Consider the following 27,394-nt stretch of genomic DNA (forward strand, 5'->3'; position numbering starts at 1 on the left):
TACTGCAAGGGTGTCTTTATTCAGACAAAGCAAAAACATTTTCACTTAAATGCAGTCACTCATGCATGAACATAGATTCAATATCAGGCACTTTTGCAATAAAGCCTGATTCAGGTCGTGCTTGCACATCGGTCTAGACATTTTTTTACAATGAAGTGCAAGTTGAGAAAGCGTTAATCGTTAAAGCAAGACAAGCAATGTTACCATTTTTTCAATACTATTTGTCTCTATATACATAGCTCTGTTTACAAATTCATTCAAACAGTTTATTTGGCGACAAAGTAATGAAATACACAACCTTAGGACCAGCGTGCTCCAGACCAATACCATCAATAAAGGGAAAAAAAGGAAATCGCAGTTTCGCCTGAAAAGCAAAGCATCGATTGTGATAGAAAATAACTGGACAGCTAAAAGAAGCAAGAATAGCAGTTTTATCGGCCATGTAAACTTGTAAACATTCACTTGCTAAACTGACAAGCATAGTGTCACATGTGCACAAGCAAACATTACACCTAACTTGATGATCACAGAAACTCACTCTCAAAACACAGGAGTGAGGAAGCACTGCAGCAGGAGCGAGCGAATTGACCTTCGTACTGCTTCTTGCTTCAACGCAAATAAGCGGCAAGAACATAACGCACACGAGGCTATTGGCTGTTGGTGCACCTAGACTCTTTCCCCATCACAGATTGCTTCCAAGATGGAGCCCACACGACCAAGCCACATGCAGCAACCACTAAAGTATAACGCCCTCCCCCTCCCTCCCCTACTCCCGGTTCTCTGCATGCGATGGTAGACGACATGCTTCCTCCCCACTTTCTGCCCATGCGGGAAGGAAGCCTTTCTGCCCATGTGGGGATTGAGCCGCCATCGTTGGCCCACTGTCACATGCTTTAACTCACACATACAGTATACAGCACATGGGGATGATGTTATCGCCCTTAGACTTTACACAGAACATCATGACGACGACAACAACAGAAATGCACCTGGAGTGTCCACATTTTGATATTTTTATTTGTCCATACTGTGAGCCCTTTTCGGGCTGTTACAGGGTGGGAAATACAATCTTATAACAAAACAGCGGCATATGCGAAAACAATTAATCAGCAATTATCCACAAGGCGTATATAATTACAAGGCATACATACATTTACGATTAGTAAAACAACATTTCCAAGTTTCTTTCAAAGGAAACCACACAGTCAACATTTTCAAAAACCTCGGAATTAAGTATGTTCCAGTCAACAATTGTTTTAACCAAAAAAGAATGCTTACAGACATCAAATCTGGAGGAATGAGGCATGAAAGCATAGCTGTGATTAATCCTTGGTGCTATTCTGCGAGGAGGTCGCAAGTACAGGCTGGGATCCACGTTTAGGCTTCATGTTTGTAATTGTAATATACATTTTAATCTAGCAACCCTCCGGCACTCAGCAAGTGCCGGAAGGTTAGCCCTATCAAGTAACTCTGTAAGTGATTGCGTTCGATTGTAGCAGGAAAAAACAAACCTGGCAGCAAGACGCTGTACTTTTTCTAGTTTATTAATGAGGTATCACTGGTATGGGTCCCAGACTATACTTCCGTACTCTATACTAGGGCGAACAATTCCCCGGTATGCACTTAGTTTTACATCACAACTGGCAAACTTCAATTTCGTTTTTAACAAGCCAAGCTTTCACTGTGTGGAGCCACAAGTGATCGCCACATGACGGTTCTATTTTAGATTGTGTATTATGGTTATTCCAAGATATTTCATATCTTTTGTACATTTTATTATATCACCACCAATAGCATAAGAAAAAAGCGAGGGTAGTTTCTCATTTGATACAGTCATGCAAGCAGACTTGTTTAAGTTAATTTACATATCCCATAAGGTACAATAGTCATTAATAATCTGCAATGACTCATGCAATAAAATTTGGTCAATGACGCTTTTTACCCGGCAGAACACCAAACAGCCATCTGCAAATAGTGATACTTCGATCAGTGGGTTAATGTTCATGGCTATATCGTTAATGTATATCAGAAACAGCGCCAGCCCCAAGACCGACCCCTAAGAAACGCCGTACGTAACCACCAATGTTGACGACTGCTCATTAGAAATTTTTACGAACTGTTGTCGATTCTTTAAATAAGCCTGAGCCCATCATACTATTTTTGTACTAAGACCAGTGTCATAAAGCTTGCGCAAAAGTTTTGCATGGCAAACCCTACCAAATGCCTTAGAAAAATCTAAGGCTATGACATCTATGTCGTCTTTGTTGTTTATGGCTAACACAAAGTGTTCAACTGTCTCGAACAGCTGGGTCACGGTGGAGAGGCACCTATGAAATCCATGTTGTTTAGCATAAAATATTTTTTTCGTTTCCATGTTCTCTATTATATACTTGCAGAGGATGTGTTCCAACACTTTACAAACAGTGCATGTAATAGAAATAGGATGGTAATTCTTCACGTTGAATCTGTCTCCTTTGAAGATTGGCACTACCTTGCCCATTAGCCAGTCATCAGGTAAAGTACCAGTGTCTAATAATGCCCTAAAAATTTGTACTAGGAATTCTTCAACCCAGTCACTATAGCGTTTCAGAAATTCATTTGGTATGTCATCTGGCCCTGATGACTTCTCACAATTTAGTTTCAATAGGAGCTTTAATAGTCCTTCCTTTGAAATTTGAATTTCGTCTCCGCAGGTGTCCTGTAATTCCTGTATCGGGGGGTCGATTTGACCAGGCAAGAACACTGACCAGAAGAAATTATTGAATTCCTTTGCCATGAGGCCTGGCTTGCTGTAAATGCTATCATTCACGCGAACTGCAGTTATTGCTGACTTTGAAGCAGTCAGGTATCTCCAGAATCTGTCCGGACTGTTTAGCACGTAACTGGTCAAGGCAGTCGAAAAGAAAGTTGCCCTGGCTGTCTTTAATTCAGTTCACGTAATTGGTCAAGGCAGTCGAAAAGAAAGTTGCCCTGGCTGTCTTTAATTCAGTTCAAACCTGTGCGCTAAGAACAGATATCGTGTCAGGGTTTCTTGGCATCGCCTGCCAGGCGCGCCGTAGTCAGCATTTCAAGTGAATAATGGTTCTAGTGATCCACGGGTTTGCGTTTTCTACGCGTTTCCATCTGACAGGTACAAACTGCGATATACAATCTGCAACTGTTGACTTAAAATATGTCCAAACACGCGGCACATAATTTTCCTGCGGTATCGTGTCAAGAGGTATCTCTAGATTATCGAGGACTGATGTGTCATCGGCCCTTCGAAAATTTAGCACATGCGTGTTACAATGTTTGGCAAAGCCCTTATCATCTATCCTAAGGGTGGCTGCTATTGTTGGCGGTCCGATATTCCATTTTCTACATCGATTTGGCAATAAAAGCTCTCATATGATAAAAATACCACACCAAGTATCGAGTGGCATTGGCCCTATTTTCGCGTTGGTTCATTTACCACTTGAATTAGACTATGTTTTGCCATTATTTCCAACATACAGTCCGCGTCTAGCCTATCGACAGTGCTTGATATGCGTGCGTTCCAGTCAACACCAGGCAGATTAAAATCGCCCACTAGTATTAACCTACTACATTTGTTAGTTATGCTTACAATGTAATCAAGCTTCTGAATAAACTCTGAGGAGCTGCCAAGGGCACGAAAAATAACACAAATTATTAAAACGAATCTACCCATGAATAATTTGCACCATATGCTCTCATGATCCTCAATGACGGGAAGTGGCTTGTACTTAATTTAGTTCTTGATTAACAAGGCAGCGCCACCACCCTTTGTTGTCTTGTCGTTACGCATGGCATGAGAAGATGTAATTGCTATAATTGCTATCGCAATAAAATGACTAGGTATGTGTACTGCAAGTCAACATTTTCTTGTGATAGCAATTATATGGACACTACACATGAATTGCCGCCATCATCACCGTAATGTTCTGTATAAAGTCCAAGTGTGATAAGATCGCGGCCGTGCACATTGTACTGTAGGTGCAACGCAGAGCCGGGGATGGCGACCTGGTGTCGCAGCGTCTCGCACGCACAGGAAGGAGGGGTGGGGCGGATGCGTGCAGTCTCTTTGTGTGCACAAGTGGGGAAGCAGTGAGCGTGCAATAGAAGAGGAGGAGGAGGAAGTTGGTGTGTTTCCTCCAGCAGGCGGGCGGCTGCAAATGGCACAGCTGTGCACAACCATGTGAGCCTATCTTGGAGGTATGGGTACAAAGGCTACGTTCGCCCATGGCTTCGTGTGCCCTGTGTTCTCCCATACCTACTTCGCGTTAAACCAGGAGGCAGCCCTAAGGGTAATTTGCTCGCCATTGGTGCCACTCTTCATTGTGGCAATGTTGTCATAGCAAATGCTTGTGGTCGTTGAGTGAGATCTGCTCGTGTTTGCCCGTGCATGCGCGACACCATGCTTGGTATTGTAATCAGAAAGGGAATGTTCACTGCAACTTATGACCAATGAAACTACGAGCCTTGCTTCATGTTGCTGAAAACTTTGTTATCACAAATTTATCGTAAGTGCTGTGATTTCCAGGCCAAACTGCGACTTCTTTTTTAATGCAATTATAATCAAGTAGTGCAACAAGCTAGCAGTAAACAATGCAAAATTGGAATACAAGATTACTAAACATGCTCTTTAAGCTGTTTTATTTCAAAACAACTTCTGGGTTAACTGATACGCTGCTTTTCGAATACGAGTGCTCCATCATGCAGAGAAAGGAAAAAGCACACATATTGTCACGAATTTGATTATAAGTAATACCTTGTCATACAAATATATTTTAATAATGCTTGACATGTGGAGCACACACATGCACATTTTGTTGTCCTCATTCTGGTGGCTCCACTTGGCAGCCCACTTTGGATCAGTAGATGACAGCCTATGTTTATTGTAAGTATGCCTTTGTCATTCTATATTAAGTCCACATGGCTCCACAATAGTATTTGCCTATTCACACTAAAGCACTGATAACAGCTATGTACCAAAGCTCATGAATGAGTTTTCCGGACTCAAATTTCTTCTAAACTGAGCCCGTTCCTATCTAGCCAGATGAAAAAAAGCAATTACCATGTTTGCTGTTCATGTACCTTGGCTGTCTAGTATAACTTGCTCTGGAGCAGTAATATCCTTTACGTTGTGTTTACATCTGTTAACACATTTCTTCGTGCACATCTCCATAGAGCATGACTGCCGCTCAAGGCATGTGCCTACGAATACGAAATCATGTCAGCGAGGTTTTCTCACAATCATGGGTGCGTACGTGGCGCCGACAATTTGCTGCCTGTGTGAACGCAGCAGGGCACTTTGTGCACTTGAAGGGTTTCTCCCCCTTGTGCATTCGCATGTGGTCTTTCATGTGAGTCGCATAGTGCGTGGTGTACGGGCAAAGGTTGCAAAGGAACGGATCTTTCCTCATTCCACTTTTCTTTGCCCGGGCAGTGGCATCTGTAATGGAACTCCCAAAGATCGGGCGAAACTTGCGTGGCCTGATACCTTCAGTCTCAGCTGCCTCTTCAGCATTTTCCCTCACCGACCATAGCTGCAGAAATGATCTGCCCTTGCCTCGAGCGCTTCGTCCTGCTGCAGCTGTGGGGAGAGAAAACACTCATGTTACACTGCAAGGGCCAAACTACAGGGAAAGGGAAAAGTAGATATGCCCGTTAGAGAGACTTACATATTTATTCCAACAACTTTCAAAGAAGGCTTTACACATCCCGCTGGTTTCTTTGCTTGCACAAGTAATTCGGCAATAGATAAAACTAACACTGTTGGTACTGTCAAAAGGGCAAGTTAGTGCAGAGTTGACTTGCAAAATTTACCTCCAGAGTAGAAACAGCTTCTTGCTGTTGACATGGTACAAATTACGAGTGTGACCGCCTTGTTAAGCTTGTGTTACTGCTTCCACTCTACAAAAGCTTGCACCATGTTGGACATCGTCAAAATGTATTGGCACATGTGAAATGAATATTTGTGCCGTCTGGCTCCAAATCATTTCTTCTTTAACTTCATAACATTTGAGGTTAAAGCATAGATGTAAGGAAAAGAGACTATTCATACCAAGGAGGTCAAAAGCACTGCCATATGTTGTGAATGTGAGCGAGTAATGCACCAAAGATATTGTAGTAAGCGAGTTCTCAAACTCTTTGAATTTACTGGAGGTGAGAGACACAGTGGCTTTGATTTCTGTCAGCAAATAAAACATTGAACGAACTAAGTGAACAACAATGCCACATATTCGAGAAGCGTAGAAGTGCAGGCCAGTTGGAACAACATTGTTAAGAAGAAAATAGTAGCAAAGATAACATAAAGGACAACACATAAGAACACAATTGCTAACTATCAACTAAGAATAAGATAGAAACCCTCTTTTTTGTCACAGCCATAGCATAAGCATGCGGAAATGTGATGATGCAAGGGTTTCCTAATAAGTTTATTTGAAAGGTGGTCATTATGTTGCTTCATAGTTTTTTCTGTTTGTTGGCCATATTACTTCCTTAATAATGACACATGTTCTACCAATGGTGCACACCCAGAAATGTAATGTTACTGCAAGATATGCACAAGAACACAGCAGCACTAAGTGCCAAATATTCGGTTGGAGTTGTTGGAATAAAAATGCACATTATTGTACTAAACAGGCAATGTTAAATCCTAAAAACCATAAGCATTCAAAAAGCACAGAATATGCCTTATTAACTCAAAAGTACACAAAAATGTGGGACTGTTTGCATGAAGCATTTTATCAGTAAATTTAGCTATGGTCAAAAAGCTCTGCACATTAGGATGCCAAGTGACTATGATAACAAGTTTCACGCAAATGCCCCTCTTCAACACTTGGTAACTTATTATATGCAGTAACTTACTGCTGCTTGCACACAAGTTCATAATTTGAGGTTATAACTCTGGTTACCCCTTGGAAAAATGCTTTCTGCAACTGCCCCTTGCACTGGTAAGCAGGCGAAAAAATCTCCCAGAAAACAAGTTTTCTGTATTACAAAATACATGGTATGTACCCTCAATAAATTATAGAGCATACTCAACTCAATGACTCAGACACATGTTTCTTAAAGGTAAACTTTCTGCATACAAAAACTATTCTAATAAAGAAATGTCTTACTACTACAATGCACATTCAACATTGCTTGAATTTGGGTGGCCAGGCAGACACGCTATATTTTCCTATTATTTGTCACTCAGACACTTAATGAAATGAGCCTGCTGAACAGATTCAAAGCTGTAAAATTTCATTGATGTTTTTTGTCTATGCATTTGATTCATCTAGTCTCTGCTGTCAATGCAGCAAGTAGCTAAAAAGGCGCAAGTTACATTTTCATAGCCTTAAGAAGCTTTTTGTTTACATCTGCTCCTTCATGGGCGATAAATAGTACAAACTCTTGCATAAAATACACACCTGAATTTAACATAATGGACTATTTCACGGCCGTGAAATACCAAAGGAAGTTTAGCTGTGTATAATATGTCCAAAAATGGTTTTTCACAATTAGATGAAATCAAAAATACACTTTAATTCATAAGCACTGTGGTACCCAAACAAAGAAGCAAACTTGACATGCCAAAATGTAAAACAATTACATTGCATTACATGTTGGACTTAACAGTAAGTGATCAAGAACATCATTGGTGATTTTCACCAGTGACCAAACAAACTGCATTCAGAAACTGAAAGAACGCGACATTTATTCCTACTGGGTGTACAAAGCACTTGCCCTCCTTGCAGCAATAAGCTCAAGCTCAAACCAAGATAAAAGCAACGACAAGCACACAATATTGTGTTACAGAATAAAAGGATGTGCAAAAAGTAATTTCTGAGACTGAATTGAATACGAATAGAAAAGTGCCAGAAGCAAATCAACTCTAATACTTTTAGAATAGTTCTCGAATAATTAACAGCCATTCTCAGCATAAGTGCTAAATGGTCTTCACAATGTAGAACAGTTACAGTGTTGGAGAGCTTCTTTTATAATAATACTGCCCGTTAATTTCAAAGTGTTGCTTATTAAAACACAAATGGAGCATTAGGATCAAGCAAGCAGTTTATTCACATACTCAAGTGTCATAGGTGAGTGGGAATGATAGTGGCATAGCTGTAGAAGCCTAGCTCCCGAGTCATGTATCGCAGATTCCACTACTTAACTTCCCGCATTTTATGTCTACTACAGCCGCCGGGCAGTAAATTCATCCCAAAGTTGGCGAACTGAGTTATCTATCTGAATATTGTTCGCAAGATATTTGTATTTACAAATAGTGACTACTTGATTTGAAGATCAAATTGAATAGGGCAATATTTGACTTGCGTTCGAAACTTTCGAATACTTACACAGCCCTACAGATGAAGAATAACAAGAATAGAGACATGACTTTCAGAACATCAATCTTGGTTGGCTTCAGTTGCTACCGGTTTCCCGGTAAGTTGGAGCTTGCCTGCGCAGCATTTGGAAAGACCTGCTTGGCATTTTTGCATTTCAAGTTTTTCATTTCGATCTCGTTTGTACGTAGTTAAGGTCATGAGCAAAAGTTCTGATACCCTGAATGCCTTTTTCGAATTCGCTTCTGGTGACACCACGCTATCTGAAATTTGTGCTTGTACTCTGTCATTTGAACAAACCCATGTTGTTTGCTCAAATCCATGTGCACTGGACACATGTGTTCAACTCCAGGCAGCATGTGCAGGCTGTAAAACGTAACTTTTTACGGGACTCACGATTGTCGAATTTTAGCTCACAATTGTGTTTCAACATCTGCAATCGGTATTATTAAATGAGAAAACAGACAACTTGGTGGTCGCACAGTTTGCCAAGTTTCTAAGTTTCACAGTACATTTAAATTAACAAGTTAATCAATACTGAGAGTCCACAAAGAAACGTTTTATTTAGGGACCATAAAGGCTACAATTTTCCAGAATAATTCATACTTTAATTATTGGGTCTAATGTTCTGAAATCGCACAGTGGGTTATGAAGTACACTGTAGTAAGGAGTTCTGGATTTTCGTACAACTCTTTCACATGCACCCAAACATGGTCTACAAGCATCTTTTTCATTCCACCCAAATCGGAATGTAACCATGGTGATTTTCAGTCTAATTTTTGCCATTAAGAGAAAACCAGTACAGTAATCGGCGTTTCGCAGGAAAGAGCTAAATTATTGACACACCATGTCTTCTGCAGTGAAAACACTGTATCAGACCATCAACCAAGCTTTAGGCTGTGTACAATAATATCTCCCCATTTGAGACATACAGAGTTTAACATATAAGCAACGGTGTGAGTTCTAAAGCATTCCTTGAAATAAACACGCACAAGAATCAATTCATACACCTTCTCAAGCAACAGACATGAGAAAGAGAAACAAAACCTTACACCATGTAAGAAATAATACTGATGATTTGGTTTAGCATCACATATACCAACATAAGCGACACTGGGCAGCAAAAATGAGAGTACACCATTAAATTAAAGCACCTTAAAAATGGTAAGCTGTTTGACACTGCACTGACTAAAACTTCACTACTTCGTAGCTATAATGTAATGGTCCCCAAGAAAGTATGGCCGCACCATTTTATGTCTTGGCAAGTATTTGCTCAAAGCACAAGAAATTTACAGACCTCCGTGTTGTGCAAAGCACATTATCTTTCGTAATATTCTGAGAGCTTTTCGGCTTCATGTGGGAGCGAACTTAATGCGACCATGCCTTCCTGTACAAGGTTGAATGCCGCGCATGAGATCATGTTTTCACAGCCATGAATTGAACTCTTTTGAAAACACCGATTATGCACATGGCATTCCTGAATGACCCAGAAAGACAAAAACCTTAGGTCACCAAATAGTTACTGTACTGGGTGGTACACACTTTGCAAAAGCACATCACCTGTACAGCTGAACCTCCTTATAACAGTTGCATTCGACACAAAGATACTATAGTACATATAGCATTCAATATCAGCATTTATTTCTGATGCACTCATACTAGAAAGAAAAATTTCAGGTTAACCTCATTATACAGAGTAAATGCACTTGGTGAAAACACCTCACCAGTACAGCCAAACAGCATTACCTCCTTCAGGCGCTGTGCGCTCAACTGTGGACGCCAAAATTAGAACGTCAAAAGCAAAAGCGCTGATGAAAGTGAGATATTAAAAATGTGTTGCATGCATCTTGAAACACTTTAGATTGGACATGTGCTGAAGATTTGAACAGTAAGTGTACACTGTTTAGCAAAATGAGTTACAAAGTAAATGGCTGCTTGTTTACTCTCATCACAGTGTCTAATGGTGTATGGGTTCACTTTTACTGTTTTTCACAATGTTTTATGACACACATATTATTCAAATGGCAGGAAGGCTCCCTTGCAAGTAGTATGCTAAATGTGAAATTGTTGATGTTCTCATATCTGGCGTTCCCGTACTGGGCTATTGCATGGAGTACACATTTTTTAAACATAATAAAACTCGCTGAACATTTTTTAAGTTCTTTATCTGTTGTGAAAATAAATTTTCAATAGACAGATCTAATAAGAGCCTGAAGGGGATATAATGAAATCATACACAACACAAAAATATTCAATATTCATTATCCGCATTTATTCCTTACACACTGATATTGGCAAGAAACGTTTCTGGTTTACTTCTTATTTCCAACAATTTCTTACATCTGTGTTTTTCATGTCGAGGTGTATTCAGTACGACAATATTTTGTATACATACAGCCAGCAATAGCTGAAGACAAATGCATGATGGAGAAGGAAGAAGAGTGCGGCCAGGCATACAGAATGAGAACAGTAATAAAGAATACAGAAACATACAAGACAAAATGTACTACGTCAGGAAACGTTGAGCTTGTAGCAAAAACACACATTCCACTCATGCAGAATTCAAGGCAAAATATAATAATGTCTTGCAACAAGACAGCAAATTATACCCCTGTCACACGGCAAATCTACTGTCAATTAAAACGAATTACATTCACTTATAATGACACTTGTTTGCTATCACATTGTAAGACGTAATGAACTTCATTGAAAATGACAAATCCAAATGAATAAGTTCGCCAAACTCATTCGTTTTGGTATCGAATGTGTACCCTGGACACCAGGAGCCTATCGGTCAGCTTCACAAACAGCACATGCTTTTTTTGTTGTTTAAGAAACAATAATGATTGTTTTGTAGATTTTATTACCTAATTATTACTTTGATGATGTTTAAGTGCATCACAGCGCATAACTGCATAATTATAGAAAGCTACTCTCAATCCAGTGACTATAAGGACGTCCTTGGCTTTAGCTGTGGCAGTTGTTTGTTCGCACTGGAGCATCAGTCGCGGCCACTCCGATTGACTTGACGAAAATGCATGCCTGTTTTCCTAAAGCATGTGCTGCCGATGTGGATATTAGGAGCCCACATGCACATCAGAACGACGATTACACACAACTGTCGCTCCTCGTTCCTCTTCAGCAGAGTTAGCGGACTTGCCCGCTATGCTTTCTGCCATGTTGCTTGCATGATCTTCGGCTTGGCTTGACTCGAGTTGGTTGTCAGTATCAACAAGTTAGGGATCCAGAAGCACAATGTGAAAGGGAGGATCACATGTTCCAATGGAAATTATCATATTGGCAAATAATTATTGTACAAAAGAAAGTGGGTTTGACATTCTTTTTGCCTGTCTTTCTTTTTACTATCGTCATTGTCATCATTTTCAAATGACAGTTTTTGCCGTGTGACAGCGTGCGGTGAGAGTGACATTAATCGCAACAAATGTCATTCATTGGAAATGACATTAGATTTGCAGACGTGACAGGGGTATTGCTTCGTATTCCCGTTTCTGTCACCCCCTACAACAAATCATTTGAGAATAATTGCTGAATTTCAGCTCGATTCTATTGTGTATTACACACATTCTAATGCTTCACTTTTCTCATCGTAAACAGGTCTTGCATGCAATCTAAAAAGGTGTGCGATATGAATAGAAGTTCTATGTCATAACAGTCGCATGAAAAATGTTAAACTTGGATGCGCTCTAACTGCTTGATAATTACCTTTGAATGAAGGTGTCACACAACTTTAACATTTCTGCCTCATGTGGAGAAAAAGATGTCAGCCTGATGGCTAACATAGGCTTGTAACATGTGAATATTGACTTGTGGGCTTAGAATTCCAAATCCAAACTGCTATGCCTGTTTAGATACTGAGTTGTCTTCAATAAGAGAGGATGATTGCATATATTGGATAGACAAGCACAGTCCAAGAAAATTTGGTGATCCAATCCTGGTACTTCAGAAGTGTGTATGTACATACATGAGTGGGGCATTGTTTAATCGACCAGGGCATTAGCTGATTCAGTTTATCTGTGGTCATTAGGCATGCTTGAAATTGTACTTTCTGATCCTAAATGAATGTCTGTGAATGTTTCCTTTTTCATCACCAGCAATTCAACAAATTTGTTGCATCTGGAAAGTGCCACACAGTGAGGCCAACTTCACGGCCACTAATATTGGTGCTTTCGCTGCAACAGTGTCTAAAATACACTTGCATATACAAAAAATATCAAAGTTTAAAATATATAAATCTTAATGTTGCTAGCTTCTTTTCAGGATAAGCAAAAACGGTTTTGCAGATATGGTGGTTGAACAACCCCCTGTCCTAGCAGATATGACTAAATGGTATGACACCTGCAAGTGCTCAGATAAATGAAGCACGCCTGGTTCTCACAGACTAGCAATAAAATGGTGTGTTTGTACTCTTAAAGGACAAGTAACTGCCATGATATTGGGTGATCCCAAATAAGACCCATTCTTGTCATCTTGTGCTCTGGGCACAATACCCATTCTGTGTCAGCTTTCGTATAATTTACTTTCACCTCTCGGATTTACAAAGCGATATTGCTCAGGCATTAACAGTGTGGGCATTACCGAGAGGAACATTGTGAAAAGCATTTCACATCATGACAAGCTGCACAACGACTCCATGGCCAAAATAACTATGCCAAACAAGCATTACATTTTTGGCTAAAAGGTGCACGGAGTACATTTCTGTGAGTGTGCTCGAAAACATGACCTCTAAAGCTGATAAGAGGCTGAAATAAACTGATAAGAAGCGCACCTGTCCAAGCTCAATTCACAACATCCGCAACTGTTCCTCAGTCAGCCAATCAATGCACACTGAAAGTCAGAACTTGAAATTTTCGATGAAGAATCTAACCTGGTATCTCCCTGGTATCTTAGGGCAAACAATTAGCAGTGATGAAGACCTTCTTTGTATCGAATGAACAAAATGCAGCTCAGTTGTTCAGCTAGCACCAAAGCAGTAGCAAAACTGCATAATTATATTTCACCTCAAATCTGATGAAGAATAAACAATCAATCAAAGAAAGTATCATAAAACATAACATTAGAAAGCATAACAAAAAGCAACAAGAATGTATCAAAAAAGCTGCAGCTATCAAATGCATGCATGAAGACCCTACAGAATGACCTAACAGAAAAAAGATACAGAAGCTCATTTTAATCTAGGCATGCTTTTTTTTTCTGCATAAGCAGTGATGCCAACTTCAAAAAAAAAAAGAAGAAAAAGCACTGTGCATCGTCAAAGCTAAGCATCCCACCGCCTAGAATGTTTCTATAGAATATAGTATACTTCGAAATCCCAGAACACTTACAAATATTTGAAATAAATGCACAATGTGACTTTAATGAGATCTTGTGCCCCAGTGAGATACCATTAGAGCACTGCACAGGCCATCTTTTCTGGCCTGGGCCTGACCCGAGCGCAACCCGATTGTTTCAAACCTGGCCTACACCTGACCCAGGCCTGAAACTTGGCCTGGTCCGATCCAGTTCAGCCCATACATCCTTTAGCCTAACGAACCATGATCCAGTTCGTAGTTATTGTGAGGCTACTAGCCACGTCAAGATTCTTTGCTAAGGAGAAAGATTTGACTGTGAAGTTTTCCATTGAAGTTCTTGCTGTCAAATAAACAGGTAAGAGAAAAACAAACCACATGCTCTATTTATCAGACCTGTGCATCACTCTGTCATATGAATGCCCCTACTATATTTTCCACATGGTTGTGCAGCAATATACTTGTTGAAAAAATATGGAATGAATAATAATATATTCGTATAGAGAAAACATAGCTGACTACTGTTGCACACACTAGCAGCCATTTCTTCTCACTCTTGAATCGCGGATAACATTGTGCCGTACAACGCTAGAATTCTCACAAACAATTAAAATTTACAGGATTGTAAATTCAAATATGCTGGTCTATTGGCTTTCAGAATTCCATAATTACTAGTGCTAGGATCTCTTCCCAATCCATTATATAGAAACGGTTGACATGCAAGGGACATGATTATGTGTCACGTGGAACCAGGAATATTTATTACTTTATTCAACTTCATTTTATAATCATCGCTTTTTCAGTCAGCAAGGCAAGCATTGGTTTTTCGTAATAGAGCGAATTTCGGCTCCGTCTACTTTTGATTTAATTTGCTGGGTGTTAAGCACAGTGCAGATACAGTTTAGAAAATGAAGTACTTCTTTTTTTTCTCGACCAGGTTAAAATTCCATACAATTCTTCATTCATGCTGATCCCTAGTGAACACAAGTATTGCCAGGGAGAATGAATGCAAGGCAATGAACATGAGGACCATGCCATTTACCATCTCAAAATTTCATTCAAGAGAAAAATGTATTGAGAGATTAATTTACCTGCGTTCTGTTTTATTTTCCACATCCACTTCACTAACGCTGCATAATCTTGACGCAACTTTGTTGGTTTAAAGTAGCTAAAAACAATTAAAAATCATAAGTTGTGTTGCATTAAACGTGCAATAAACTACCCCATTTTATTGAACGTGCTTGAACAAAGAATGAAATGGAAATCAGTAGCAAGTTGCACCATGCCTTAACACACAATGCAATTTCTAAACGTGTACTCCAAAATCTCTTTGCTGCCACCTTAATGAATTACTGCATAGCTCTAAGAAAGTGTTGAACATTTGTTTCATTTTTGTTCTTGCTTAAAATTGTCACAGGTAAGTCAATGCAAAGACACAAAGCATTCACTGCTGCCACAAGTACGAATATTTTTATGCAGAAACAAATGATCGTCCACTGAGTCTACTTTAAGGATGTTTTCTGCTCTTGCAAAATTTATCTGCACTGAAAATCGTTCCACTGCTTAAGATTGCGGTTGCTATATTAATACTTCCAGCAAATGAAGACAGTCTAGGACATTTTTTTTTTCTGTGATCCTTCCACTATTCATGCAGGTGTTCCATCTCTTCCAAGACCACTGCAATGCAAATATATATCCAACTTGTCTTCATTTTGTTCCAACTCTGAGAAGTCTTGTCACACTTGGAGTTCATCCTTTGCGGCCACTCCCTATCCGGCTAATGCGCTTCCTTTGTTGTTTGATGGGGCCACTGTGACCCATCTCATCACTTGGATTCAAATGACAGATCATCAGTCTCTCATCTGAACGTGCAGCTCACCTCAAGAAATTGGGGGCCTTAATTACCTGAGAACTACATTGATCAGTGTTCCCTAGTACTGTGAAGACAGGAAAAAGTGGGGCATAGGTGGGCTTCAAGGGGGGGGGGGGGGGTCTATTGGTATCATTTTGTGAGAGACTGAGGAGTCCTGCTAACGTAGCACTTATTGGTGGAGCATATCGCTAAAGTGTAGCGACCTGCCTGCCCCTGCTTTCCTTTAGCCCGACTTGTGCTACTGACCAAAATGCTGCAAATACAGGAATTTTCACAGCAAACAGTTTTGCAAAGCCACAGGCAACATAGCTGGGCTCATTGTGGACTCAACCAAAGACCGAGCCAGACTTGAGTCTGAAGCTGCAAGTGCCGACATCAAAGCTCTCTTTAGATGACACAGGCCTGGCCTGCGGGCCAGCCCGAGCTTTTGGGTAAGGTCAAGGCCGTGCAGTGCTCTAGATACCACTCCAAGACAAGAAAGCGTGCAGACCACTGACCTCCAAGCACATGCTTTCTTGAATGATCGCAGCATTCCAAGCCCCTTGCAAAAAGACAGTGAGAACATCAGTTACTGGCTTAGCCAACACACACAAACTACAGAGACAAAATTTCGAGAGACAGGTAAACAAATTGGTCTACATATCATGAAAAAAGAAGTTAGAGCACACCGTAGGCAATCGGGCAAAGTCACATTATTTTGCAACGAACTTCCAGATTCTACATTGAGTTTAATCAAGGCTGCGCACTTTTCCATAACATATTAAAAAAGAAACGGTCTGTGTAAACCAACAAAATGTGCACACCCTTTCAAACGCTATTACCCTGCATGTGCAATAAACAGAAAGGTAGAAAGAGATGCTATCTCCAATGGAATGCTGGTGATTTTTTCCCCAATTGACAGTCTGGCATGCTACTCCACGTATTTGTCAAAGATATGATTTACAGTAAACCGATTTAAACATCATAACAATGCTTAATGGGTTGCAGATAAATTTTCTCAATATGCGCTATTTAAATTTCAGGTGGTCGCAATGCACTCAAGGATCATGCTCTATGGTGAAGTATAGTGTGCATGACTAGAAAACAATAGGAACTGCACCGCCCAGTGTAACTCTCGAGTGAGGGCTACTGGACAGCATCGAAACCTGACTACTTGCCATCCATTGTAAGCTGTTCTCAAGTAACGCTACAATAATTGCTAAAGAAAAAAAAAACTACAGCATTAATCACCCACAAGGATGATGAAAATTTGAATTACTATTATTTAACAACATGTCAGTGCCATATAACTGGGTCAATGTTAGGCACCTCAAATATACAATACACTAGACGGAGCTCACCATTATATGTAATCCATGGGTGCTAGACTACAGAGCAGTGCGACAAGCAGTACAGGCTTTGAAAGACAAGATGAAAATGCATTCAAGCTTTTTTAAGTCTTTGACAAGTGTGATTTACAGAATGTTTCTTCAAGATCTGTGCTTTGAAGGAGTACTGACACAAACATTGAGACAATTCCTCTGTGCACATTGAAAATATCAGCATAAGTTCAAAAATGAACAATACTGACACTACTCCAATGCACTGTTCTAGGTTCACCTGCATTTGTAACACTGTCATGATTCAGCCACCAAAAATGTATGCTTGGTACTACAGTCAATCCTTATCAACAAAGCATTTACATGATGCACCTGCATGTAATTATGCATAGCAAGCATTTTAAAAAGCCTGCTATCTTCATCTTTCATTTTATGCTTATGGTACCTCGGTATTTGTATGCATACGTACCTCCGACCTATCACAGTAGAACGTTGTTGATACGTTTTGAAAAAAAAAAAAACGCGAGAGAAAACGTACTTACCGGGAAAACGTACGATCCGAACTAAAAAAAATTGACAGACTCAACGGTTGTTGCCATCTACGTAATGCGAAGCGTAGCGCAGATCGATGCGGCACGAGTCGCCGACGCGCGTCGGGCGATCCGGCGACCCGAGGAGCGTTTTGTTGTTTTCCTATTGCGCGGTGTTTTAAGAGGGCGACGGGAAACCGAAGCTAATTCGAGCTAGTGGGCGACGCCGGATGCCGCCGAAGCGAAACGTGATGCTCACATCGCGCCGCCTGCAGCAGGTGGCGCGTTTGGATTATCGCCTACTAAAAGCGTGCAGTACGCTATACCAATGACACTACGCACCACGCGCTGTAAAACAGATAGGTGCTTATAACAATATGTTTGGCGGCGATAGCTGCGAATACGGTGTGCGATGACCCGGGCGGAGATATGCCGAGAACAAGAAAGTGAGCGCCGTCGTTTTCACGTGAGGCAGGCGCCTACATAACGTCTCGATCGCGCGCGCCTCGCGCCTTTGCTTGTTCACATCGGATCTAGCGGCCGGAAAACGCATACGATCGCAGTCTGCAGCAGGGAACGGCGGCGCGTTTCGGTTATCGCCCGTTAAAAGCGAGCACTACGCTCGACTGCACCACACGCTGTGAAACGACAGGCGAAGATGCTTATCGCAACAGGATTGGCGGCGATAGCTGCGAATGCCGCGTGCGACGACCCCGAAGATTTACTGTTACCGAAATGAGAAACGCGCGCCGGCCTTTTCACGCGAGGCAGGCGGGCGAGTATTGCGGTGAAGCTGCCGTGGCGAGCAGCTGTATGCTGTTCTCGATCGCGCGCTCCTCGCGCATTTCCTTGTTTACGTGGGACACGATCGTGTCACAAAACGTGGCACACGATCGCAGTTTGGCGACGTACTGAACGTTGATGCCGAAAAATCCTGTTTTCCGGGAACGTACTTTTTTTTTTTTCGTGTCCTCGATTGCGAACGCTGGCGCCGGGAAACGTACGTGACGGGAACGTATCAACGAAGTTCTACTGCACTATCGGCAAATGTTGCCAAAAGCATATCTTAATAGAAGCTTTGAGACTAGGCACATAAATTACTTGAAACCACATTGCCTAGAAAGAGTGAGAACACATGTTCTTTATCTCCTACACACTTCCCGGTGATGCTCAATGAGGACCGCTCGCTGTGATCACTTGCAATGCTTACGTGTAGCCCAAAGAGAAAGAAGTTTCCTGCTGGACTACTCGCCTTTTAAGCTGCCAACTTCTTGTTTCCCAGTGTGTGGTGTCACAAATTGCCTGCAGAACAGAAGCCTCTCCCTGTGACCTCCTTACCCTCGACTTGCATAAGCTGCCCCCGTCCTATGCCTGAAAATATCCTGATCTCACTGCATGCCCTCTATCATATTTCCTGGCACCCTTTGCAGTACACTGATACACTACTAATTACCTTCTCTATATACATTACACAATCTGCCTGAGTTTGTTCTTTTCTCTTAATTGTAACTCTAACATCAACTACTCATATAAGCTCTTAAACAGATACTGTCATCTCCCCATCTCTCAACATTAAGCATATAATTTTAACTTCCACCACACGTTCACGGGTCCCCAGCTTTCTTTCGAGTTGCACTGTTATCATCCAAGTTTTGGCCTCATAGGTTAGTACTAACAAATCCAATGGATTTATGCATTTTTTTCACGGACTGATAAACTGCCTGTCAAAGCCAATAAGCCCAAAAACAAATTAATAATAAAAGCGCAAACAAAAAGGCATGAATAAAGTGTCAGCGTGCCTTCTTTTTCCATCTGTTTTATCTACTGTTACTGTCTTTAGGAATGAATCCCAACCAACAAGCTCCACTTGCTGCATTGATACATTATAGGCCCTTTTTATAATATTAAAGCTAGCTTTCCCATGAGGCAGTTCGGACAGCTAATGGCAAAGCAGTCACTTTTTGCACTCCGCACATACTAGCACCGTTTACTTGTCTTCTGACATGAAAAATATAGTCATGGTTCACGTGATTATACCTGCTAAATCTCCATAACAAATTCGGATGCATTGTACAATTCTGTGAATGTTGTCATCAATATTTAGAAGAAAATAGATTCTGTTTCCAAGTAAGCTTCAGACATCGGCCTCCAAACCTACAGTTGGAAGTCTTCGGATTGTGAAAGAGTGCAAGTGAAGTACTTGCTCTGAGCAAGTTTGCACAGACAAGTTTCTGAAGCAACATCGGCAACAGCAAAGTTGCCGAAAAAGTCACTGTGAATAGAAACATTGCACTGCCTGTTAGTCTTTGCTGTTCAATGTTTGCTGCTGCTTGCGTGTTTTACATCTAAAGGTAAATTTACGTTTAAATCATTGGTATAGTGAGTTCGGATACCATGAAAGGTGGGTGCTAAGGACAAGCTTCAAAAAGTACGTGGTATACGTGTTGCTTCGTGTGCGAATCTTTTTACAAATATTAATGTTCACAGATCAGCAAGTATGGGCCTGATAAAACCATGCGCAAAAGTCAGGCCCCGAGTGTGCAGCTAAGTACTTTGTCTTGATGTGAATCATGATCGGTGCCATCATTACTTGAGCAAATAAGAAAAAGCAGACAAGCACACTTGTAGATTTAGAAATGGTTCTATTGTGGTGTTCTACATCTCGAAGCCACACACTGTGCTCCAAAGGATAATTTTCACTATCTGGTGTTCTATTAACTAGCACCCAAAAAACGTGGTACTTGAGCATTCCCATTTTGGCCCCCAGACTCCCTCCCCTGGAATGCAGCATCACAGCAAGGCATCGAACCTCTCGCTCTGCAGCTCAACGACAAGCCTGCTGAGCTACTTTTGCGAGTGTAAGTCACAAAACAAAGTCTGACTGCGCACTCCTTAAAATTGCCAAGGAAGGCTCTCTTTTCTTTGCCTTTTTTGCAATTTTACTGCAGGCTGTACACTTCCTCAGGGGACAAACCTCGCTTTCCGAACAGAGGCACGCGCAAGTGCAGCACGTTGGTGAGGCTTCTTGGGCTCGTGGGTGAGCAAGTGCCGCTGACAGTGCGCCCTCTGTGTGAACGAGGCTGGGCACTTTGTGCACTTGAAGGGCTTCTCTCCGCTGTGAACCCGCATGTGGTCCTTGAAGTGGGTTGAATAGTGTGTCGCGTACGGACACAGGTTGCAAAGAAGTGGCTCTTTCCGCATCCCATTCTTGCACACTCGAGCACCGCCCTCGCCGACACTTTGGAAGAAAGAATGCCTGCTTGGCTTGAACTCGCCCGCCTCCTCGGAAGGATCCGCCGGCCATGACTGGAGAAATGAAGTGCCTTCACCACAATTGGTCGGTGCTGCTGCATCTGTGGGAGATAAACGCATTATGCCAATGCTGCAATGAAGGACCCAAGTCATACTCCAGAATGAATGCTACACTTGCAAGATGATTGGTTAAGCATTTAAGGAGAATGACTTGTGATGTTCGCGACACCTGCTTTCTTTTTTTCTTCAGTCAATAAAATCTTTTTCAGTGTTATGGAAAGTGCACCATCCATGGCGCCCAATCCAGCAGCGGTTATGTGAAAAGCACTGTGGAAATTTTTTTTTCTTAAAATTTTTAAAGAGTTTTTTCAATCTGCAATATAGATTGTGCTTATGTAGTCCTATGATAAAAACAGCGATAAGTGGCCATAATAGCCACTACGCAGTGGCATGGGAAAGAAGCTGACATGTGTGACCCCAGTTGTAAAAACATTTCTTGTTTACCTACAGAATCATCATTTGATAATTTCCTTCAGAACTGTTGCATTATGTCTGCAATATGCATTTTTTCCTTTTCTATTAGTATTTTATACTTTAGTGATAGTATTCAAGCCAAGCAAGGGTCCTCAAGTAATGACAGATAATTTTTGTCTCATTTTTACATTATTTGATAGTTGTTGACTAAGTAATTACACTATGTAGCCTCAATTCCATGAGAGTGAATATAATAATTAGGTTACTTCTTTTTAATGCACTCAGTTACACATGCACACAGTGCAGTTTGGTTTCGGATGCAAGGTTCCCATCCTTCTGACACAGCAACCACCCCTGCGATTTCCTTATTAGTTTGCTATTATTAGCTTGTCCATGAACTTGTTACTGTTTATGGATTACCAGAGCCACACGTGGCAGAAGCAAAGCTAGTAGGGACATCTTGTGACGATTTGTACAACTACACTGTGTTTCTAAAATTCTTGTGTCACATCTGCATTATCCCTGAAACAAAAAGAGAAACTACTGCATGTTAACAATTATGTTGCTACCAACGCTTTACACCAACCATTAGGTAGAATACGCAAGTCAGTGCAGTACTAACTTTCCATGCTCTCAGGTTAGACTCCGTGCCACCAGATGTCACTACCAACGTTGCTGCTACGGTACACATCTTAGGTTACCCAGCATTCAGCAAATGAAGAAGTTTATGGATAAAACTCTCTATTAATCTTTGTCTTTCATCTTTTCCTGCTGTGTGCTGCATTTCAAGAGATGGTGCTGTGTGCTCAGCATTTTATGAGAATTTCCAAGTTGTCCCCGCAACTGCTGGCTTGTGACGCACAGCAAATGCAAGCATATGATGCGAAGCACATAGCACGTAATGTCATCTCAATCACAGCCAAACAGTTTCCTTTCAAGAAGAGAGCATATCTGCATTTGCATAAATTTTCAGCTCTTTTCACAAGAAACATTGGTGTAATAGTTTCCAGACACAATGTACCAACTGACCTACCATTACAATTGTTTGTTTCTATTACCAAAGTATGGTGAGGACGCTCTTTAAATATGTTGTAGTGACTTCAGTCAAGCTTTAGCAGTGTGTAATGACAGACACCAAAGGAAGACCTGAAACTAACGCCTATAAGCACTTGTACATTGTCCAGTCCTTTCGGCACTGCCGAAATCGCCGTGTCTCATTCCACCGTGTTTTCTTCAATTTACATGCTGGCAACATTTCATTAGTCACATTATTCTTGAAACTGTTTTAGTCAGCACCTCAAATATTGCTATTTTGGAATATGGCAGTGCACTTTGAAAGAACAACGTAACACAGAATAAACAAACACAAGCGCTGTTAAGCAACTAGCTTACTAGTATGTCCTAAGCACTGCTATTAGTTATGTTGTTCACCTGTTGAAGAATCCCAATCGTGCAACCTTTTCTCATCATAGGCATACACATAAAATATTACTGGCTTTGAACACAAATTTCGTGTTTGCATTTATATAGGCATGCTTTATACCTTTTCATGGCGATATTGGGCTCAACTCAATAGATTTCACATCCGTTTAGGTGGGCTAAAGTCAAGAGAGGTCCAATTCCAGTGACAGCAAATGACCCCTTTGTAAAAGTGCAATTTAGAAAAAAAATTCTGAATGCTCTGCAAGGATATCTTTATTCAGAGAATGAGAAAACACTTTCCCTTAAATGCACCATGCATCAACATTATTTACCAGGTTATTGTGCAACTAAGTGTAGCTGTAGCGTCAACCTGCCTTAATGCAACTTTTTTCCTGCACTCCTGCTCATGCCATGCACTCCTTACATGTAAGAATTAAACTGAAACAATGTAAACATATTTTGGGAGCAGTTTAAGATCTGGAGATGCATACTTCTTTTTTTAAAGGAAGCACAAGTTGAGGAAATTCACTTCACAATATAAGACAAGCAATGTTTACTAGTTCGTAACAGTATTTAACTTTACGTAGTTCTCTACAAAATTTAACAAGGTCAATTACAATACAATGAAACACCCAACTTCGTGGAAAAGTTGACATATGTAACCATATGAACACATCGCTCTTATGAACCGAGCGCAACAAACTAGTGAATGGCAATGCAAAATGGAAACACAATACAAATATGCATACATTTTCAAGCTACTATATGTCAAACGAACACATTCCCGGGTTAGGTGGTACACTGCTCTTCAATGTCAGTGCTCAAACTTAGAGCTAAGGCAAAAGCACATAGTCACGGAGTCAATGAGCGAGAGATTGCCAAACAGTGGTCTTTCAACAATGGTCGACCATTTTCAACAATAGCCGACACTTCGATAGCACATGCCTACTGCAAATTAACAAGACGAATATGGAGCCTGTGCCTTTGTCATCCTGCTTATTCAAGGTAGAGCTTTACTATTCAAGAACACTGCTTCATCTAGCTGACTAATCCGTTCTGTATTCAACTTCCAATGTTGGGCCCTTTTCTATTTCGTTAGACCACCAAATACAATGCTTGCATGCATTATATATGTGCCATTGTGATTCTGTCCAAAGCACTCCGGAGCAATGGAATCCTTTATATGATTGACGCAACACATGTTAATGCATGTTTCTCCCCACACATTTGCACAAAACATGAGTGCCACGAGCTCCCAAGCATGAGCTAATGTGAGCATCATACAGACATGTGGCGATCCACATCACCAGTGGTCAAGGATCAGGAGAGAATAAGAAGCAGAAGAGAAGCTCACTTGAGAATGCCACAATAAACCGATAAGAATCACTATGTCTACATAGAAACTTTACATTGGCACAGCTGAGGTGTGGAACCCGCAAATGAAGATTAAGTTCGACATCACGCGCCGTGAGGGGCGACCCATTATCGTGGGCTTCCAACCAGATGGCGAGAGATACGTCAGGCTGCTGGAGGATACGACCCCCCCCCCCGAGTCTTCTGGAGACGATTTCCCATACAGGCGGAGCTACAGTAGATGACCTCGTCACTGAAGTGTGACTGTCAGTCTGAACCTTGAGGACTTGGCGTCTTGGTTAGGGAGAGTCCCACCAGCCAGCAAATTTCCCTGACTAACATAGCATGTGTCATTAGCACATTACAAGAAATGCAGATGACGTATATGGCACGGCAGCAGCAGCCCCTGAGACTTGTTGTTCAGTAGCAAATACAAAAGGAAAGCACAAAGACCTCTTTGCAAGACCAGACGTGTTTAATGGTACTTTCTCGGGCATAGCTTTTTGGTTGGATTACTACAAACATGCCTGCAACAAAAACCAATAGGCAATTGATGAAGAATGCATCCGTAATATAGGACCTTTTTTCTGTGGGAACGCACAAAAGTGGCTTGACTTGCAAATAGTACTTCTTGGATTGAATGGAGGAAAAGCTTCTTGAGTTCTTTTCAGGTAAATCCTGTAGAACTGTGGAATAATGCTATTATCTACAGGCAGAGAGGCACTAATATCAGAGAGTATGTTTTTGAAAAGTTGTGCTTGCTTCGTATTGCTGACCCGACATTGGTGGATTCTTCTGTCATCGCTCTCGTTCTGCATGGTATGACTAGATATTATCAGACAGATTCAAATCAGATCACTTACCACTCTGGACGAATTACTACTAGTACTGAATAATAAATGTCCGGAATACCATGCACCTGATAAGAAGATGGTCAGTATAGGCGGCTACCGTGACAAGAACACAGCCACATCATTGGAGGCAGCATAAACTAGCACCGACTGTAACCGACACTGCACGATGCCCAATGTTCAGTGTCAGGACTTGGATCAAGAGCGATGCATTGTTGAGGAAACAGTATTTTTCACAAGGACAGGCATTTGAGTGTCCAGGTGCTAGTGGACGGCCACACTTTGTCAGTTCTAATTGATACAGGTGCTTCTGTAAGTTCATTCAACAAGAGCCTAGTCGATGCTGACAACATTGCGCGTGGGGAGATCATACGTGTCTGCAGTTACGATGGTTCTTGCCGAGAGTGGGTAGACATCGGCTTATCTGGATTTTGAAGGCGAAAAGATAAAGGTTGAAGCACTGGTGGTGCCTGAAATCAAAAACGAAATGTCTTACTAAACTGAAACAGAAAGGCGTTCATATGGTGCAAAGAATGTCAGAACAGCTATCTGAAACTTGTGCAAGCCATTTCATCTGAACCTGTGCCGACATTCCCAGACTTTGATTTGCCGTTTGAACTCTACACAGATTCTTCTCGCTATGCTACTGGCGCCATCCTTTATCAACGAGACGAAAATGGACAACCTGCAAGGAACTCAAGGCGATCGGATACCATCCCTATACATTCACGAAACTGCAAGAGAACTACACAACAACTGACAAGGAAGCATTCGCAGTCATTATGGCCCCAAGATACATCAGAAGCTACACGAAAGGCAAAGATTTCAAGCTCTTCACTGATAATCAGGCATTGACGTATCTCTTGGAACTTGCAATGCCAAAGCCTAGGTAGTCCGCTGGGTGAGCGAAAGTCAACAATTCAGCTTCTACATAATGCATAGACCAGGCCAGCGGCATCAGGATGCTGACGCATAATCACAACTTCATGTTCCGCAAGAAATTTCTGAAGCAAATATTAACTTGATGCAGCTCTGGGAGGGTAGGAAAGAGATGGAGCTGCACAAGCGGAAAGTCTAGTTTCCGAAACAAAAGTGCCCGCAGTCCTCAAGTTATATCACACCAGTCCTAAACTGCGAGGACATGATGCATTTTTGGAGACTTACCACGAGCTCACCAAGAGGTTTACGTTGAAAAATATGAAAGCAGATGTCGCTAACTACATGAAGACACGTCACGAGTGCCAAATGGTCAAATACAAACCTTGTGGGAACAAAATGGTACTGCCAGAATACTTAATGATCCCATTCAAAGTCATTCATCTTGAATTTGCTCGAGTTCAAGAAGAAAGGTGAAGGCGTTAGGAGAACTCAAGCTTTTCTGGTCGCCATGGATGAGTGGATGCCCTTTGTTGCCACCAAAGCTGGAAGAGAATATGTGAGCTGTTTCACATATCTTCTCGAGTGGGAAATCTTCAAGAACGCCAAATTAATTGTTACCGACAATGGAGCAGCGTTCGGAAGCGATGAGCTATGCAGTTGGCCTAATGAGGAAAACATCCCGATTCACTAACTTACCATCCTGAGGCTAGTTTTCTCACTGAACGCATGATCCAGGACCTCAGAATGTTTATTAAGTTATATCCAGAGTTTAAGGGAGGGCGGAAGAGGTTGGAGCCAGAAATGCCTCACCAACACAGGTTTTACACCCCAGGCATTGGGTGCAGCTCACACTTCCCTGCATTCAGTACTATCCCTTGGTTGCCGGATGATCAAGAGCTGAGCTTAATCAATAGTGCAGCATCCCAAGACCCAGATGCAGTGACAGAAATACCGGATGACTATGAAGACACACTTTGATCATCACTGTAAAACAAAGATGCCAGAGATCGACCCTGGATCCACAATATTGGCGAGAAAAGGACTGGACTCAAAAACTCCATTCACTGGTCTGTACTTCGTTGTTAAAACAGCTAAGTGACAAAGACTGTTGAAGACCATCTATTATAACTGACCAAGTGGTAGAACTGAAGAGGCATCTGTCAGAAGTGTGCTACCAGCGCATTACCAGCGGCAGGGCAACGACAGCTGGCCGGGAGAGTGCAGCGATCCACATTGCCAGTGGCCAAGGATCAGGAGAGAAGAGGAGAAGCAGAAGAGGAGCTCACTTTATAAAGCCGTAATACACAGATGGAGTCACCATGTCTATATAGAAATTTTACAAGACATAATTAGGTCAGCGAAGTTTTCCGGCGCCCGTGGGTGCGTAAGTGGCGCCGACAGTGTGCTGCCTGCGTGAATGCGGCAGGGCACTTGGTGCACTTGAAGGGCTTCTCTCCGCTATGTGTTCGCATGTGGTCCTTCATGTGGGTCGAGTGATGCGTGGTGTATGGGCAAAGGCTGCAGAGAAGTGGATCTTTTCTCTGGCTGGATTTCTTTCCCTGAACAACAGCACCTTTAGTGGTGCTCCCGACGAGCTGGCGAAACTTGCGTGGCTTGTTTGGCTCAGTCTCAGCTGTCTCTTCAGTATTCTCCCTCACCGTCCACCACTGGAGAAATGATCTCCCCTTGCCTCGAGTTCTTTGTCCTGCTGCAACTGCATGGAGAGAAAACACCCAAGTTACACAGGAACGTCCAAGCCACAGGGCATAGTAGTTACGTTGATGACAGTTACTCACATTATT

The 27,394-nt window shown here is 41.6% G+C and overlaps 1 protein-coding gene across 1 annotated transcript; it reads right to left on the reverse strand.

Annotated features, from left to right (window-relative positions):
• Nucleotides 1–27,394, reverse strand: LOC126528430 (uncharacterized). The gene is made up of 4 exons (XM_050176318.3): nucleotides 27,166–27,394; nucleotides 20,336–20,714; nucleotides 16,010–16,053; nucleotides 1–5,593 (listed from the first exon to the last, which is right to left on the reverse strand). The coding sequence occupies exons 2-4, from the start codon at nucleotides 20,560–20,562 to the stop codon at nucleotides 5,229–5,231; spliced, it is 636 nt and encodes a 211-aa protein (XP_050032275.2). The 5' UTR covers nucleotides 20,563–20,714; nucleotides 27,166–27,394; the 3' UTR covers nucleotides 1–5,228.

Source organism: Dermacentor andersoni, chromosome 9 (assembly GCF_023375885.2).
Source record: "Dermacentor andersoni chromosome 9, qqDerAnde1_hic_scaffold, whole genome shotgun sequence".
Taxonomy (NCBI): domain Eukaryota; kingdom Metazoa; phylum Arthropoda; class Arachnida; order Ixodida; family Ixodidae; genus Dermacentor; species Dermacentor andersoni.